We start from the raw sequence: 15,790 nt of genomic DNA on the forward strand, positions 1-15,790 counted from the left end.
CTTAATATTATATGCCATCAATGTCTTTGTTGTAACCGAATTAATGATATACACCCAACGAATTAGTTTTGTCATCTTCCAATTTGTGGCAAAGTTCAGGATTGAAGAAAGAATATAGAATCCACCACGATATTTCCAATTTCTCTCTACAATTCTAATTTATATTTCCAAGTTCTGTGTGCTCACTGTAAGATCCCACGCAGACATAAATCTAACGGATAGATGAAAACCAAGAAAAGTTAATATATAGGAAGAAGGAATCTCTCTCTCTCTCTCTCTCTCTCTCTCTCTCTCTCTCTCTCTCTCATGCACAGTGCACAGTGCACAGTGCACAGTGCTCACTAAGCTAGCAAAGCCAAAACCAAACATCATCAGAACAAAATAAATAAATAAATAGAGATGGATGATGGTGACGGTTTTTAGTCCCTTTCAGCAGACCCTCTCTTATTTACTTCTCCTTTTCGCAAACCTAGCTAGCTTCTTCTACATATTACTTCCATACTTTATACATGCTTTCTCTCATCTTTGACGCACTCTCTTTCGTTTCTCCCTCCCTTTCGTCTTTTTCCCCGACAACTAATTCCCTTGTTGCCTGGCTTGTAGCTACTTCCATTTCTTCTTTTGTTCTTCCTTTTTGGCTAATTAACCAAGAGGCATAAAGCAAATCTATGGCCATGGATGATCACGACCGTCCATCATCTGACTTTTTCCAAGAACACGAGCAGTGCTACTACAGCGACACCAATTGCAACTTAGCCACTCCAGGGGACGATCTTTTTAGCATATTGGAGAGCTTAGACGATGGATTTGGATTCGGAGGAGCCATGGAATTCCCTCCGCCGCCAGCCACGGTGGCATTGGATGATGAACAACCACCGCGACCGTTTGTTTTCAGCTCATCCTCAGCTGACCAGACCGATCTTGACGAAACCAATTCGCCCCCCAAAACCAAGAGATTGAAGTTCTCTGCATCACCTGCTTCGGGCGGCACCGCGACCACTTTCTCAGATGAAGATGGACAACAAACAAGGATGTCTCATATAACGGTGGAGCGCAACCGTAGAAAGCAAATGAACGACCACTTGTCTGTCCTGCGCTCTCTCATGCCTTGCTTCTATGTCAAACGAGTCAGTTTCTCTACCCATCCATCCATAATAATCTTATTAATTACATCAAATAATCTACATACACATATGTTTTTTTCTTTACATATATATTTTGTCCCTTCACTTTCAAACTTACAAGCAAAAGTAGAAACCCTCCACGTACACGGTACACACCATGGCTGGCTAGCTGCACTATTTTTTGTTTTTTCGTGTTTTTGTCTGCACTATTAAGCATTAACTAGCTATAGCTACTTAAACAGTACTAATTCAATATTATTTTATATAAAAAAGTGTATATATTTTTTGTGTACCTAATTTGGTTGTCTGCTTTTGGTTCAGGGAGATCAAGCATCAATAATTGGAGGGGTGGTTGATTACATCAATGAACTGCAGCAAGTTCTTCAATCGCTTGAGGCCAAGAAGCAGCGAAAAGCCTACAGTGAAGTGTTAAGCAGCCCTAGGCTGGCCTCAAGTCCAAGACCACCTGGTCCCTCACCACCAGTCCTTAGCCCTAGAAAACCCCCTCTCAGTCCTAGGCTCAGCTTGCCCCCTATCAGCCCAAGAACCCCTCAGCCAACCAGCCCTTACAAGCCCTCTTCTGCTAGGGCTCTGCAGCAACCACCACCACAATTACCTGCCTCTGCTAATATTATTAGTAATTATCTGATTTCTAGTCCAAACATGCCCACCTCATCGTCACTTGAATTACCATCTCCTTCTTCTTCAACTACTTCCTCCCATGTCAATAATAATAATAATATTGACAATCTCAATGAGCTATTCGCCAACTCCAAGTCCGCCGTCGCCCAAGTGGAGGTGAAATTTTCGGGTCCAAATGTTCTTCTGAAAACGGTGTCGCCTCCAATACCAGGACAGGCTCTCAGAATCATTTCTACTCTCGAAGAACTTTCGCTTGAAATTCTTGACGTCAGCATCACCACCGTTGACGAAACCATGATTAATGCCTTCACCATCAAGGTATTTCATTTCATTTGTACCTAACCTAATTATAAATTGTTAATTAATTTTACGTCCTATAGTTATGTGCTAGCTGAGGATATAGTGACGATATCTAAGAAATAGTACAAAAAATGTTAAATACATAAGGGTGATTTAGTTCAGAGGAAAAAGTACTGGTTTTGTCCTTTACATGAAGAATTGTGTATGGTTGCAGTAATTTCATTTCCAGTTGTAAAATTTTTAAAAAGAATGAGGTATGCATGTGTACTGACTTATTGATTTAAATGCTTGTCTATAAAATTGTTGAAAACAAGGATGGGTGGGTATCTTTCAGACATTGATTTTGTAGCTACCCAGTACAAATATATTAATTAGGATTTTGCTTTGATGAATCATGTGGGTGACTAAATTTGGAGCTGCTAATGATTGGGATGTTGTTTCTTGCTTTGTTGCTAGATTGGAATTGAATGCCAACTTAGTGCCGAGGAACTGGCTCACCAAATTCAGCAAACATTCTGCTAATTGCATGCCCTATGTACCTAACAATCTCATCATATCTGCCAATTGGTATTTGGTATTTGGTATTTGGTATTTGGTGCTAATAATAAAACAGAATGTGGGAAAGGCATTTTTACCATATTCTTATTAACAAATATGTAATTCTAGGATCAGATCAGTAATAACTTGTTTTAGCTAGGGTAACCCTTTGTTTAATTCATTTTCTCTTAGTCTTAATTAATTTTCATGTATACATGCATACATGAATTTCAATTTCACTTTTTTTTTTCTTTTTCTTTTCATGCCTAAGGAAAAGCTACATATATATGTATATCATTGTGAGTTGTCCATTAATTTTGAAATTATGCTTAAACTTTAAGTACTAGTGCTATATATATCATGATTATTAGGAGAAGCTTGCTCTTGTTTTTTTTTTTTTTTTTTTCATTTAAACTTCCATTTTCGGGATCGACGAAATGCCATGAAGGTGAAGATGCAAAACCTTTATGTATCCATATAAAGAAAGCATCTTAGCCTAAACTGGCATCGTTTTGCCTGCTGCTACGAAGCAAGCTCAATTATGTAAATGTAGGTATATAGCTCATGATTACCAAACTCAGCTGGACCAAACTCTACAAGTAGAGAATAGACATACAAGAGCGTTGCTCATCAATCAGGTGGGCCAATTTGGCTTCAAATTTCATTTGTAGCGACATGTTTGAGGCTGGGAAACATGTGCATGCCATGGACCACACTTGTTCAACACACCCAAATTTCATCTCATTTTCCCGGATAAAAAGTTCGAAACACCACCAATTTTACTTTTTCTTCTGGGTTTCTTTCTTGTCTATTTGCAAGGGAGTAGGAAAATGTAGGAAATGATAAATAATTTTTTCATAGAAAATAAAAAATAAAGTACAGGAATTCAATGGACTGGTGTGAACCGTATGGGCCATTTTCAGAGGTCCGCACAAGGTTGGTTTGTTTTTCAGACGTCTTGGGCCTGCCATATCTACTATGCATTGGGTCGTGCATACGAAAGAAAAGACGTCGTTTCCCGAAACGGCCTCTGCACGATTAGACATCCCATCGCGATTGGGCCTTGTTGTTCGGATGCGTAGAAGACATTTCTGATGGGCCCTTACGTAAAATTAAAACGCATCTTTGAATCTCTGATATGCGGCGGACTAATTAATAAGAAAAAAGAGAAATATTCAGTTTATTGATCTGAATAAAATTGGAAAACAAAAATATATATATATATATATATATATATATATATATATATATATATATATATATCAGCTTTTTTGGGTCTCTTAATGGAAACATATCAATCAGACTACTTAGCAGATGTCACACACGCATTATACTCACAGTTACAAAGTTTAATTATGTTGGCTCTGGAAACGCTAATCTCTTTTGGGAAGGAAGCTAATAGCTATGAGGAAAGAAGCCTGGACCGTCAAATGAGAAGTTGGGGTATAAGTTTTGATCAGCCTGACCAAATGGGAAACCCAAAGCAGCAGCAGCAATAGGAGAGTTGGTTGCTGAAGTAGCAGATGACAGAATCTCTGGAATCTCACACTCAGCACCCTGAAAACTTTGGTCGCCTCCTCCAAAGCCCTGCTCTGAAACTGAGAGATACTGTGTTCCAGAAGTTGTAGGGCCCATAAATGGAGGAGAAAAATGCCCCACATAGTTGTGGTTCAATGGATTGTAGGGAAACAATTCCTGATCACCAGCGTCTAAGCCTTCAGTTACTACTGTAAGGCCTTGTGGGATGGTTAAGAGCAAGTCTTGTGGTTGCTGCTGATTTTGTTGAGGGTCCACTATGTCCATGCTATTCTGTGGAGGAGGAAGAGGAGGAGCACTGGTTGTGCTGGTGGAGGCTTGTGTACATGTGTGCCTTCCTCTGTAAGTAATTTCAAAGACTGTCGGGTCCTCATCGGAGCGTTGCACTTGCTTTGTGGCCAAACAGCATTGAGCATTCCGATGAGTGCATCTGTAATAGCCTCTGCCAAGATCAACAATCTAATGTTAATATGCAAGTTACGCATTGGTTGAGTTGACCAAGTCACAAAGGGGTTCTTTAATGAAAACGTTCTGCCTGGCCTACCTTGGATATTTGGCTCCAAGTATGTCCTTTTGGCCATATTTCCTCCAGCTGAAGCCATCATCAAGAGGCCCCTCAAGCCCCATACCTGATGTAACTCTTATTTGTTGTGTCCACCTTGGCAGAGTTTTCCTGCAACATTTATGAAAATTCAAAAATTAACCACCACAGAATTATCATCTCAATCAAGTACTGATAAACCAACAAAACATTATCATGACAAACTACCTCTTCCTAGAGGAATCTTTGTTGTCCTGGTCCTTGAATTCGCGATCCGAGTCTTCACTTCGGGGACTTCCATTGAGAGAAGTTGGGGGGGACTCAATCATTCGAATCGCAGCATGACCTGTGGGCAGTTGTTGCTCTCCCCCCGAGGCTGAGCTGCTAGAATTGAGCAAGGAAAGCGCCTTTTCGTACGAAACTATGATTTTTTGAACCAATGATTCCCGGGTTCCATGAGACGAAGACGGAACATTGAGATGGATCTGGAGTTGCCTAGCTAGCTCCCTGCCTTGTGCTAGCTCATTTATAAGACTCATTTTCTCCCCATGCATATTGCAGCTCTCCATTTGTTCATACACTATATATATGGACGCAAACAGTTTGTGATTAACTAGCAAGCAGCAAAGATCTGAAATCTAAATTGCCAAGGATATGCTAAATGAGGTTATGTGGAGAAGCATGAGAGATTGGAATATGAAGTTATATTGAGACCAACCAACAGAAAGCATGGAAATTTAGCCAAAACAAGAAACAGAGACACAAATTTCTAAGAAGGGTGTGCTTAGTTTTTGTGTGTTTGGATTAGTTAATGTAGTTAGCAAAGGAGCAAAGATGGAAACTTGATGAGGAAGGAGAGGGCAAGGAGAGGGAGAGATGGTTATGGGATTTTAAGGGAAGCTTTGTTTTTGAATCTAAGAAAAAATGAGGGAAAGAGAAAATAAGAGAAGTTTGACTGAGAAAATCTGAAAGGATACTTTCTTCATGGGAGACCAGTCTTTGGTCATAGAAAATGGAGTTTCAAAGGAATCATAGAGAGTAAGAGGTCCAATTGCTGACCATTTCAGCCTTGTGCTTCTCCTTCACATAAGCCAACAATGAACACCAATATCTCTCGCTTTTGCATTTGATTACTAGAAAAGGAAGAAAGTCAACGATTAAGCAAAAGAGGTGGGAGACCAAAGAATCTTCAAACTTAGCTCCGCGTTGTTACTAACTTAATTACTCCTACTCCTCCTACCAGCCCTACCCCTGAATCCCTGATCTGATGCCACTAAAAACGAGACAGATTTGATTTTACTGAGATGAAAAAAAGGCCATGACATACTGTTAACGTCAGCTTCAAAACTTTGCATACGTTAACGGTTCAAATTGGATTGGATCGAAGAGGAGACAAAGAATAGGGTGACTCAGACCCAAAACCCAACAAAGGAAAATGATAATCTAGTAATTATTTCATTAAAACAGTCGGATTGTCACAGAACTGGGTACCGTATTTTGCGTGCCTTATTATTGGTGTGAACGGTCGGTCATGTGTTCCATTTCTTAATTTGTGTTTTATTAACATTTAATAGAAAGCGAGCACAACATGGTTGAAACAAAACAAAGCGGTGCTAACTTCAGTGCTGCAGTCTCTCACGCGTTGATCAATCGTGTTGAAATTTGAAACATATGGTTAATTGAACATGTTCTTTCTATACTATTTGGGAACTTAATTACGATACATAACCTAGGTAGATTCAATTCAACCTAGGATACTTGAGTTTAAATAATAACGTAAAGCTTCCTTTTTATATTTAATAAATGACCAAGTAGATACTATTATATGGATTTTTTTTGTCGAATTTTGTTTTGTATGGTTTAGCTTCTCTCTTTTTCAATTTTACTCATAAGGAAGCAAATAGTGTTGCATATTGACTTGCTTGATTTGATTTGCATAATGCGTGGACTGTTTTATTTGATTTGAGGTGCCCCTTAATCTTATTCACGACGTCCTATTATGTGATTATTTGAGTCGGGAGTCAATCGCTTTGCACTCCTAATTATAATTCTTCATTTTATCAATAAAGTTTCCCTCGTTCAGTTGAGATTCTCTTAAATTGGAAGCTTAGGGCCCGTCTGGTAACGTTTTCGGAGAGTGTTTTCAGAGAATATTTTCAGAGAATGAAAACAAGAAAACAAATTTGCATTTTCAGGAAATGAAAATGCGTCTTGTAGATTAATTAGAAAACATCTTCAGAAAACAAAAACAATGAAAACGTGTCTGGTAGTACAATTGTTTTTCAGGTGTATTTTTTATAATTCTAATATTTTTAGAGGCTAAAATTATTATAAACAATGAAAAAAATTAAAGCTAAAAAACTATCTTATCTCCTTTCTTTTTTCTTTTCTTTTTTTTCTTTTTTTTCTTCTTTTTCTCCTTTTCTCTCCTTCCTCCTCTTTTCTTCTTCTTTTCCTTCGCACGGCTGTTTCTCTTTTTCTTCATCTTTTCTTCTTTCTTCCTCATTTCTTCTTCCTTTCCTTCCAAAGGCCATTTCTTTTTTCTCATTTTCTTCCTTTTTTCTTCTTCCTTTCCTTCCCAGGCCGCACCCACTCCTCCTTCCTTCCATGGCATGAATCCCATACACCCACCCATCTCTCTCTCTCTCTCTCTCTCTCTCTCTCTCTCTCTCTCTCTCTCTCTCTCTCTCTCTCTCTCTCTCTCTCTCTCTCTCTCTCTCTCTCTCTCTCTCTCTCTCTCTCTCTCTAGTTCCACTAATTAATGGTTGTGGTGGTTTGATTGGGTGATGATGGTGGTTGAGCTGGGTATATGGTGGTTCTTCTTCTTGTCTCTATTTTTCTTTTCTTTTCTTTCTTCCTCTGTAATTTTTTTCTTAGTTTGCAGATTTGTGTTATTTTGGGTCAGAGAAGATGGGTGTTGTTCCTGTTGGTAGAGAGGAGTGAGCCAAGCCAGAGAGAAGAGTGGTCAAGAAAGGGGGAGAGAAGAGAAGGGTGAGCGAGGAGAGAAGAATTTTGATTTTTGGTCTGATAGGAAGAGAAGATTGAGCGAGAGAGTGTTTTGAGCATTTGTTTTCTGGGAGAACAAAAACAACTTTTTTTTGTTTTGTAGAAGTAAACGTGAAGTTGGTTTCATTTTATGAAAACATTTTCAATGTTTTCTGTTTTTGCCCACCGAACACGTTTTTGCTTTGTTTTTGTTTTTTGAAAATGAAAATAAGCCTCTAAAACGTAAACTAACGGGGCCCTTTTGTTTTTGTTTTATTTCCTTGTACTGTTAAAATTAAACATTTATGGATGCTAAATTGCACTAAACTGTTATATATAAATATACAGTAACAAACCTTGAACCCTGTTCTTATTCAATATAATGACTTTCTGAGGGTGGTGGTTAAAATCCACTTTCAATTTACTTTTGACGTACGTGATGATAGATTGAGGAGGGTGACAATCTAATTAAAGAAATAGTAAACATAAGACCTTAAACAATTTATATATTATATGTCTATGTACATTAATTCCACTGAGTGTCCTGCTTTTTCTTCAACTGATAAAAGGACAATAATAAACCCATAACTACCAACATACAATGTTTAATTTTCTTTTGCCACATGTAAACATGAACCATTCAAAACAAAAATTTGACCAATTCAAAAAGAAATTCAATGATTGGGGCTTAGCTATAGCTCTATAGACTCTATGATGAGTATGTGGAATGGAACAAGGAAATGGGACTCTTAAAGTGAAGCTGAGTGCGATGCCCCGAAAATGGAGAGAATTTGCATTTGCATAAGTCTCGTTGATACGTAGCCGGAGCCGCAATCCCATCTCATAATGTCTCTTCTACAACCTCCTTCTAGATGCCAAGTTGTTGTTGACCCAAAGATTTTTATTAGTTTAGCCGCGTGGAAATAGTAGGACCGTCCCATGTGACTTTTTCCATTCCAACATTTTTATTATTTGAGTCAAAGGGGGAGGTTTAGGTTAATTACTATGTATTAACTTTACAAGTTTCCAAGTGGAGGACATGTATCTCATAGAATATGTTAACTTGTGAAATCTCAGTAATCAACGTAACAACCTTGACCACTTAATGGTTTATAGGATGGGGAAGATTAGGATAGCCTAAGTGATAACAAAAGGAAGGAACAAAGGAAAAGTTCTTTGATTGATGATTGAGAGAGATTACAAATGTATCATATATGAACAATATTATTTTTTAGTCAAGGGAATTATTACCACTCTCCATCATCATGCTCTCCGTTTGTTTGGATCAGGTATGTGGGTGACCGGCGTTTTAATTAAGATGTTTAGTAGTCGAATCACCAGTGGATGATCAATCGTCGGTCTGACCAAAACATCCATACTCTTAATTGAGTGGTTGACTTTATAAGGTGTGCTATAAAGTTAGATCATACATTATCGTGTGTGTATTGGGTGTTATATTTTTTTTATGTCAACAGAATCTTTTATTTTTTAAAGTTTATAGGGATTCTTAATCTTTCTTCGGTGACAAATTGTATTGGCATATTCTCAAAAATTGCAAAGTTGAGAGGAAAAAATGATTCTATCGAACTTCTTGTTTAGTGTTAAGAAAAGTGAAAGACACATCACCCTCTCTGGCTCTTCCAATGCACATTAACGTTCAACTTGTGCAATTTGCGTTAAGATTATGAACAACACACAGCCCACCCCAAACACTGCCTTAATTCAAAATGTGCAAGATCGTTTGGAATTGGAAGTGAGCAAAGTTAGAGCAGAATTCAAGTCCTGGAAGTCAAAGTAGACCGTATTGGCCCAAGATCTGTCGCCTTATCTGAAAATATTTGCCGACCGGTCGGATTTAATAATGAGATAGAGGCCCAATACCGATTCATGGGCCAATCGCGTTAGTCTAATTTTGGGCCTATTTTAGTGAAGAGGAGGCCGAAGCCCAAACTCATTCTGGGCCTTTTGGTGATAATGCTATTTTTCTTTTCTCTCTCTTTTTTTATTTTATACTTTTCTAATTTCGAAACTAAATTAACTAGTATACTCAAGTAGTCGTCGAGAGTAATACCTCTACACTCGAGATCCTATGTTCAAATTTCACATTCCATAATATTGCTTGTATAAAAATAAAAAAACTACTACCTAATTTTCTGTTAAAAAAACAAGTAGTATATAGTTTTTTTATTTTTTATTTTTAAGATACACTTACAGTGTCAGTATGGCTGACATTGAGCAACGTAAAGATGCTAAAGACCACCACACTTAAGTAGGTCCCACAAATGACAAAAGAATACCACATCGAATAGGAACCAGCCCATGTGTCACCAACTTCATCCACAGGCTTCCGCAGATATCTTATCGTCCAATAAGGACCCGCCACGCCAGAGCTTCACAAAGACCATTCTCTGCTCCAACACCACCCACGTCACCATACCAGTCTTCTACGATGTACGTGTGCAATTGTCTGCCGTGGCGTTGAAAGACCAGTAAAGTCCCAACCGTTGATTCTGCAGAGTTGTAATTTGTGGACACCGTAATTAGCGTGTTTACGTTATTAAAGTCCCCAACTTTCGTTCTTACCAAAAACGTCTCGAACTTTCTTAATTCTTACTCCGAGATTCTCCGAAATTCTCGTCACCGGATCGTTCGGGCATTGTTTTCTGCAACAGAGGTATGATTGTTTGCAGTGGGTTATGTTTGTGGTCCTAGAAAAACTATGATACAAAGTTTGACACTTTGCCTGCATTTCTTTGTGTTTTTATTTTTATTTTTATGTGTTTCATGATCAGTAATGTTCTGAATTTTTAGTTGGTTTCTTTTCTCTTTTGTGCTTTATTATATATTGCTTCTTAGATGAATTTTGAAGTGTCTCTATCGCACAGAACAATGAGTTTTGATAGTATTGGTAAACAAAATGAGTCTAGTTTAGTACCTCACTCTCACTGTGAAGTTTATTCGATCAAAACTTATATGCTTCTGACTTGATGAAGAGATGGGAATTAGGAGTATCAACTTGAGCTTAGTAAGCAGGATTCACTTCTTAAACAGTGTTATTAGTGGGCTATAATATGAGGAGGGGTCTGCTAACAATAAGTAACAATGAAGAGTTTATTTGTTTATTTGCATATTTTTAGTAATTGTAATGTGCGTTTGTACAAGAAAGGGGAAGAGCTTAAAATGGGTGCATTTCTTTCTGTGTGGTTGCAGAATTTGTGCATAAAGAAAGCTCTGACTCATCACTAAGACTTTTTCTTTGGCAACTTGGCATGGGAGTTGTGACAGTGTCTAGCTCAGCTTCAAGGACTCCATTAGGATTGAGCACGAAATTGACAAGTCAGAGATCTACGTTGAGAAAGCCATTGATTGTTGCATTTAAAACAGATGAAGCAAATAAGACCGCCTTGGTTGCACCCCAGGAGAAAATACCATTGCCTATAGAAACACGAAAGAAGCACCAAAAGAGACTAGGGAAAGCTAGGAAACTTGCAAAAAGTGTAAAGTCTGCCACTACAGATGTAGCTTCTCCTTGTACCTTGGAATTGGATTACAATGAAGCCGCTGCCAAACTGGAAAACTTATACAAGCGTAGCCCCGAGACTGAAGCCAATTCAGATGTGGAACATGTAGATGGCTTGATGAGAAGAGGTCGCAAAAGGAGGAAGAAGACAAGTGAAAGTGATGATGACAAAGAAGAGAACAGAACAAGTAACACTGTGGTTAGGAACAGGACAAAGAAGGCTAAAAGACTGAGTCTTGATAAAAGGGTTGCATTGAAATGGAATAAGGATGAAAACGCGATTGCTTCCATAATTCGAAAGAGAAAAAGTAGAAAGAACGAAAATGAAAAGATTGAGGAGCTTGTAAGGGAGTATTCGGCTTCAACTGATCTGGTTAGTTTGGACTGGAAAAAGATGAAGATTCCTCCAGTTCTTACATCCTCAGAGCATGCTTGGTTGTTCAAGCTAATGCAACCTATGAAGGTGAGCCTTCTAAAGTTTCTGTTTTCTGGCTTTAGTCTTAAAAATTGGCTTGTAGCATTGTACATGTGTTGTGTTGTGTGGGTTGTATATTGCTGCTGAATAATTATGTTTGCCATGATTCAGGGTCTTCTTGAAGTGAAAGAGAATTTACAAAAAGGTTTGGGGAGAGAACCAACCAATGGTGAATTAGCTGAGGCGACAAATATGAGTGTGGTTCAAGTGAAAAAACATTTGGAAGTTGGTCGAGCTGCACGAAGCAAGCTCATCAAGGTAAGCATTGTCCTGCTTTCGACCCACTTTATGTGCAGCTTTACTTTATCCAGTCTTGCATACTGATTAAGAATTTGTCGTTTCAAATGTGAAGCAGAGAATTTAACTTGAAATGTTGATATGTGTTGCAGCACAATCTCCGACTTGTGTTATTTGTCATGAACAAATATTTTCAAGACTTCGCAAATGGCCCAAAATTTCAAGACCTTTGCCAGGCAGGAGTGAAGGGACTTATTACAGCAATTGATCGCTTTGAACCAAAAAGAAGTTTCCGGCTTTCCACATATGGTCTGTTCTGGATCAGGCATGCCATCATACGCTCCATGACACTCTCAAGCTTTACTCGTGTCTCATTTGGCCTTGAATCAGTAAGTTCTTTCTCTACCTAAGCTAGGCTATGGTTATTTTTGTTCGCAATTGCATAATCATTGCCATGAATCACTTGACAACAATCCTACAGAAGCATGAACATTGGCTATCTTAGCTCACATAACTGGTCCTATGCTGCAGAGCCTTGCATACTAGGAAAAAAAAGTTTTGAACTTAAATACAGGATTCAGACCTTTGTCTGAATTGTTGATTCAACCAATTTCTATGATAGAGGGGAAAAGAATGGCAGCATTATACTACTAGGAACTGAATTTGCGCTAACCAAAAAATGCATGTAATGGTAAGTTTAGTAGGGGAAAGGAAAAGAATGAAAGTTGCAAAAATGGAAACTTATGGTTTTCACTCTTCCTTTGTGCAGGTTAGGGCGGAAATCCAAAAAGCTAAGCTTGGGATGTTGTTTGCGCTTAAAAGAATGCCAACAGTGGACGAGATAATTGAAAAGGTTGGAATTTCCCCTGAGAGGTACCATGAAGTAATGAGGGCCTCGAAACCTGTTTTCTCTCTTCATTCAAGGCATACAACCACACAAGAGGAGTTTATAAATGGTATTACTGATGTTGATGGTGTAGAGGGTGAAAACAGGCGGAAACCTGCCCTTCTCAGGCTTGCTCTTGATGATGTGGTATTTACTTACCCTCTCCGATAACCTCATATTAACACTGCACTGCTTTCTCTGTTTGAAGATTGATTGTTAGCTAGACATTTTCAGGATTATTAAGCTTCATTTTTAATTACTAGCTAGAAACACAAAGTGACATGCACAAACCATTTAAGCATTTAGTTGACTTGGCTTTAGCACCTGTCACACTTCATGAGCTCTCAAAGTTTCAGGTTGCTCATCATTACTTAGTCTACTCTTCCTAAGTTGCAGTGTACATTTGCATTCAATGGTAGCTAATCCTTTCTCTGAATATTCTCTCACCAGCTTGATTCACTGAAGCCCAAAGAGAGCTTGGTGATCAGACAGAGATACGGGCTTGATGGTAAGGGCGATAGAACGTTAGGGGAGATTGCTGGAAACTTGAATATTTCAAGAGAAATGGTTCGAAAGCATGAAGTTAAGGCTCTCATGAAGCTGAAGCATCCAGCTCGAGTAGATTATCTTCGCAGATATGTAGTATAAAGCGGTCGACACAGTATGATCTCCTTAAAAAAACCTTCTACCTTTGGATATTCTATATGCTGTATGCTAGTCATCCGTACCATAGGCTTTTAACTAGGCCAAAGTAAGGCTGTAAGAAATTTCAAAACAGTAAACCAGTAAACATAGAGTTCTCATACCATCTAAATCCATATGGATGACTTAAGACTTGAGAATCCGTATATACCCATGTATAGATGATACATGAAATATAATATTTTTCGACCCTTTATACGATAATATTCTGTACAGCTACAAAATGCAATTTTAGCACACTGAAACAACCGACTGCTATTTGCAAACTTATGCGAACAGAGATCATGGCTGCTTTGCTTCTATGTGAAATCTTGAACTAGCTAGCAATTTTTAATTCAAAATATTTCATGTTCATCATGAAATTCACCTTGCCAAGCATTTTCTTTTTCTTTCTTCTTTTCTTACAGCCCTCAGGAGGGGTTCCTGATTCTAGGGAAAGAATTTACTTTCAGAGTTAACCTAAACAGAGAAAGAGACAGAGGGATAACTGCAAGAACTAAACTACTGCACAAGAAACAGACAGAAGCCAAGCCACAATAACCATCCAAGAGGAAGACAACTACTTGAAGCCATTAAACATTCGACGACCAACATTTTTTAGAGTTGTCTTTCGTTTGCTGATTTCTTTTGTCAGCAAACGTATCACAATGTCTCATGATCCAAAACCTCTCTAATTCTTCTGGTTTTCGACCTGGAATCCGACCAGCTATTAAATCCCACCTGAAACCAAGACAGCGAAAAGAAAAAAAAAATTAACACCACGGTATTTGTATATGCAAATCTCCATAACATTAAAAGCCAAGATAACAAATATTGTTACATCTCCAGATTCAAGCTGTAGAATTCATGCTGGATAGTTTCACGTGACTTGAAACACAACTGTTTCAGATATCTTGTTTTGCAGTAACTGCAAAGGGATAATTAAGGACACTCTTATATGTATGGATCAAGGATTTAAGGTCAACTCTTGACTGTTGGACACAGGACGGAAATATTCAAGGGTAGCAACGTGGAAGGCAGCTGGGGTTTTAGAGTACAGTTAATGTTCGGAACAGTAAAATCTGAAAGACGATGAGACAATAGAAAAGACAAACTCTACAACTTGAGATGGAAGGAAAGTTTGGAATTTGGGATGTAAGTGCTTTTTCTTTTTCTTTTTTCGATTAACCATGTGCAGAGTTTGCTGTGCTGCATGCTATCAACTCCATATTTGTGTATGGCTTGGATAATTATTATGTATTAATAATGAGAAAAAGAAAAGATACTAATAATTTGGATTTGGAAATAAACAAGTTATTACCTGGGCCCAACGAGCCTATACATTCTATAGAGGAGATCTTCTTCTTGTTCAGTCATGTTTATGAATTCCCATTCATTGCTAATAACCTCTGCCCAAGTAGATGGGAAAACAAAAGGACATCAAATGAAAGTTTCATCAAACAGACAAACTTTCTTACAACTAAACAAAGAAGACAGACGAACTTACTTAATTAGAAATGAAAGTTTGTTGGAAAGGGAACATAAAATGGAGAAGGAATGAAGCACCAACCGTCAGACTCAGAAGTGGCGGTTTTGGGTCGTTTTCGACGACATCGGTCCATGGTCTGCATTAGAAACCAGACTAAAAAAGAAAGGGAAATGGAGGAGAAAAAGAGGAATGGAATAAGGAATGAGAGAAACGTAGTAAATTGGGTTGCGCTTGTAACTTGCTAGTATTATATATATGAGTGTGGAATTCAAAGAAAGAAAAGGGAATATATATCTCTTTGATCTGGAAGCCACAACCACAAGTTGCTGCTGCCCCCAACAAACTACAAAATGGGTTTGTTGACTCGTAGGCTTGTAGACTTGTAGTTGACAACACAGAGCTCAGAGAAGAAACAAGGAAGAAATGGCAATGGGGAAAAAGCCTAGCTATATATATATATAAATATAAACTTGCCTTGCCTATCTGCTTTGTCTCCAAAAGGCTCATTCATCTCTTTACCTTTGTCATCATGCGTGGATGATGGAACACTAGTTTCTCTTATTTTACTATTTGTTTAGCAGCTCAGTGACCAGCCAACAAATAAGGTAAAAATTGCATTTTTATTCTCTTTTTTTTAAAAGGGTATTCCTTTCTAAAATTAGAAAAGGAGATTTACTATTCTATCCTTGGATCCATAGCAATATATTGAGCCATAGATATATTGGGCCCAATACAATTCCATCATTTAATTAAAGATTTAAGAGCAGTGTGCATTAAATTAGAGACACATTGAAATGCTTGATATGATAAGTACATAAACGGTCACTTCAATGGTAT

At 38.1% G+C, this 15,790-nt stretch overlaps 4 protein-coding genes across 5 annotated transcripts; 2 read left to right on the forward strand and 2 right to left on the reverse strand.

Annotated features, from left to right (window-relative positions):
• Positions 1–430: 430 nt before the first annotated feature.
• Positions 431–2,848, forward strand: SPCH (basic helix-loop-helix (bHLH) DNA-binding superfamily protein). Its single transcript, XM_021970661.2, has 3 exons — positions 431–1,127; positions 1,446–2,084; positions 2,523–2,848. Exons 1-3 carry the CDS (start codon positions 669–671, stop codon positions 2,586–2,588), a joined length of 1,164 nt encoding a protein of 387 aa, XP_021826353.1. The 5' UTR covers positions 431–668; the 3' UTR covers positions 2,589–2,848.
• Positions 2,849–3,392: 544 nt separating this feature from the next.
• LOC110767143 (putative WRKY transcription factor 53) lies at positions 3,393–5,682 on the reverse strand. Of its 2 annotated transcripts, XR_002528268.2 has the most exons (4): positions 4,909–5,682; positions 4,684–4,812; positions 3,942–4,581; positions 3,393–3,751 (listed from the first exon to the last, which is right to left on the reverse strand). XR_002528268.2 is itself a non-coding variant. In XM_021970595.2 (3 exons), the coding sequence occupies exons 1-3, from the start codon at positions 5,247–5,249 to the stop codon at positions 3,999–4,001; spliced, it is 1,053 nt and encodes a 350-aa protein (XP_021826287.2). In that variant the 5' UTR covers positions 5,250–5,681; the 3' UTR covers positions 3,849–3,998. The 2 variants fall into 2 exon arrangements, 1 of the variants encoding a protein (XP_021826287.2); XM_021970595.2 differs by lacking the exon at positions 3,393–3,751 and having other exon boundaries at positions 3,849–4,581; positions 4,909–5,681.
• Positions 5,683–10,180: 4,498 nt separating this feature from the next.
• Positions 10,181–13,689, forward strand: SIGE (sigma factor E). Its single transcript, XM_021970651.2, has 6 exons — positions 10,181–10,339; positions 10,876–11,648; positions 11,772–11,918; positions 12,050–12,286; positions 12,667–12,930; positions 13,234–13,689. Exons 2-6 carry the CDS (start codon positions 10,935–10,937, stop codon positions 13,429–13,431), a joined length of 1,560 nt encoding a protein of 519 aa, XP_021826343.1. The 5' UTR covers positions 10,181–10,339; positions 10,876–10,934; the 3' UTR covers positions 13,432–13,689.
• Positions 13,690–13,812: 123 nt separating this feature from the next.
• Positions 13,813–15,475, reverse strand: TRY (Homeodomain-like superfamily protein). Its single transcript, XM_021970652.2, is given in 4 exon segments — positions 13,813–14,098; positions 14,100–14,205; positions 14,786–14,873; positions 15,035–15,475. Coding segments are annotated over 4 exon segments (309 nt in total). The 5' UTR covers positions 15,096–15,475; the 3' UTR covers positions 13,813–14,044.
• Between the last annotated feature and the right edge of the window lie 315 nt (positions 15,476–15,790).

This window comes from Prunus avium, chromosome 2 (genome assembly GCF_965620075.1).
Source record: "Prunus avium chromosome 2, drPruAviu1.hap1.1, whole genome shotgun sequence".
NCBI classification, from domain to species: domain Eukaryota; kingdom Viridiplantae; phylum Streptophyta; class Magnoliopsida; order Rosales; family Rosaceae; genus Prunus; species Prunus avium.

Excerpts from the sequence above, each read along its gene's own strand:
- SPCH (XM_021970661.2), top strand. The coding sequence starts at position 669 with ATGGCCATGGATGATCACGACCGTCCATCATCTGACTTTTTCCAAGAA. Across the intron at positions 1,128-1,445 it reads CTTGCTTCTATGTCAAACGA|GGAGATCAAGCATCAATAAT; the intron begins GTCAGTTTCTCT and ends CTTTTGGTTCAG. Across the intron at positions 2,085-2,522 it reads TTAATGCCTTCACCATCAAG|ATTGGAATTGAATGCCAACT; the intron begins GTATTTCATTTC and ends CTTTGTTGCTAG.
- LOC110767143 (XM_021970595.2), bottom strand. The coding sequence starts at position 5,249 with ATGGAGAGCTGCAATATGCATGGGGAGAAAATGAGTCTTATAAATGAG. Across the intron at positions 4,813-4,908 it reads AAAGATTCCTCTAGGAAGAG|GAAAACTCTGCCAAGGTGGA; the intron begins GTAGTTTGTCAT and ends TAAATGTTGCAG. Across the intron at positions 4,582-4,683 it reads CTTGGAGCCAAATATCCAAG|AGGCTATTACAGATGCACTC; the intron begins GTAGGCCAGGCA and ends TGATCTTGGCAG.
- SIGE (XM_021970651.2), top strand. The coding sequence starts at position 10,935 with ATGGGAGTTGTGACAGTGTCTAGCTCAGCTTCAAGGACTCCATTAGGA. Across the intron at positions 11,649-11,771 it reads AGCTAATGCAACCTATGAAG|GGTCTTCTTGAAGTGAAAGA; the intron begins GTGAGCCTTCTA and ends GCCATGATTCAG. Across the intron at positions 12,287-12,666 it reads TCTCATTTGGCCTTGAATCA|GTTAGGGCGGAAATCCAAAA; the intron begins GTAAGTTCTTTC and ends TCCTTTGTGCAG.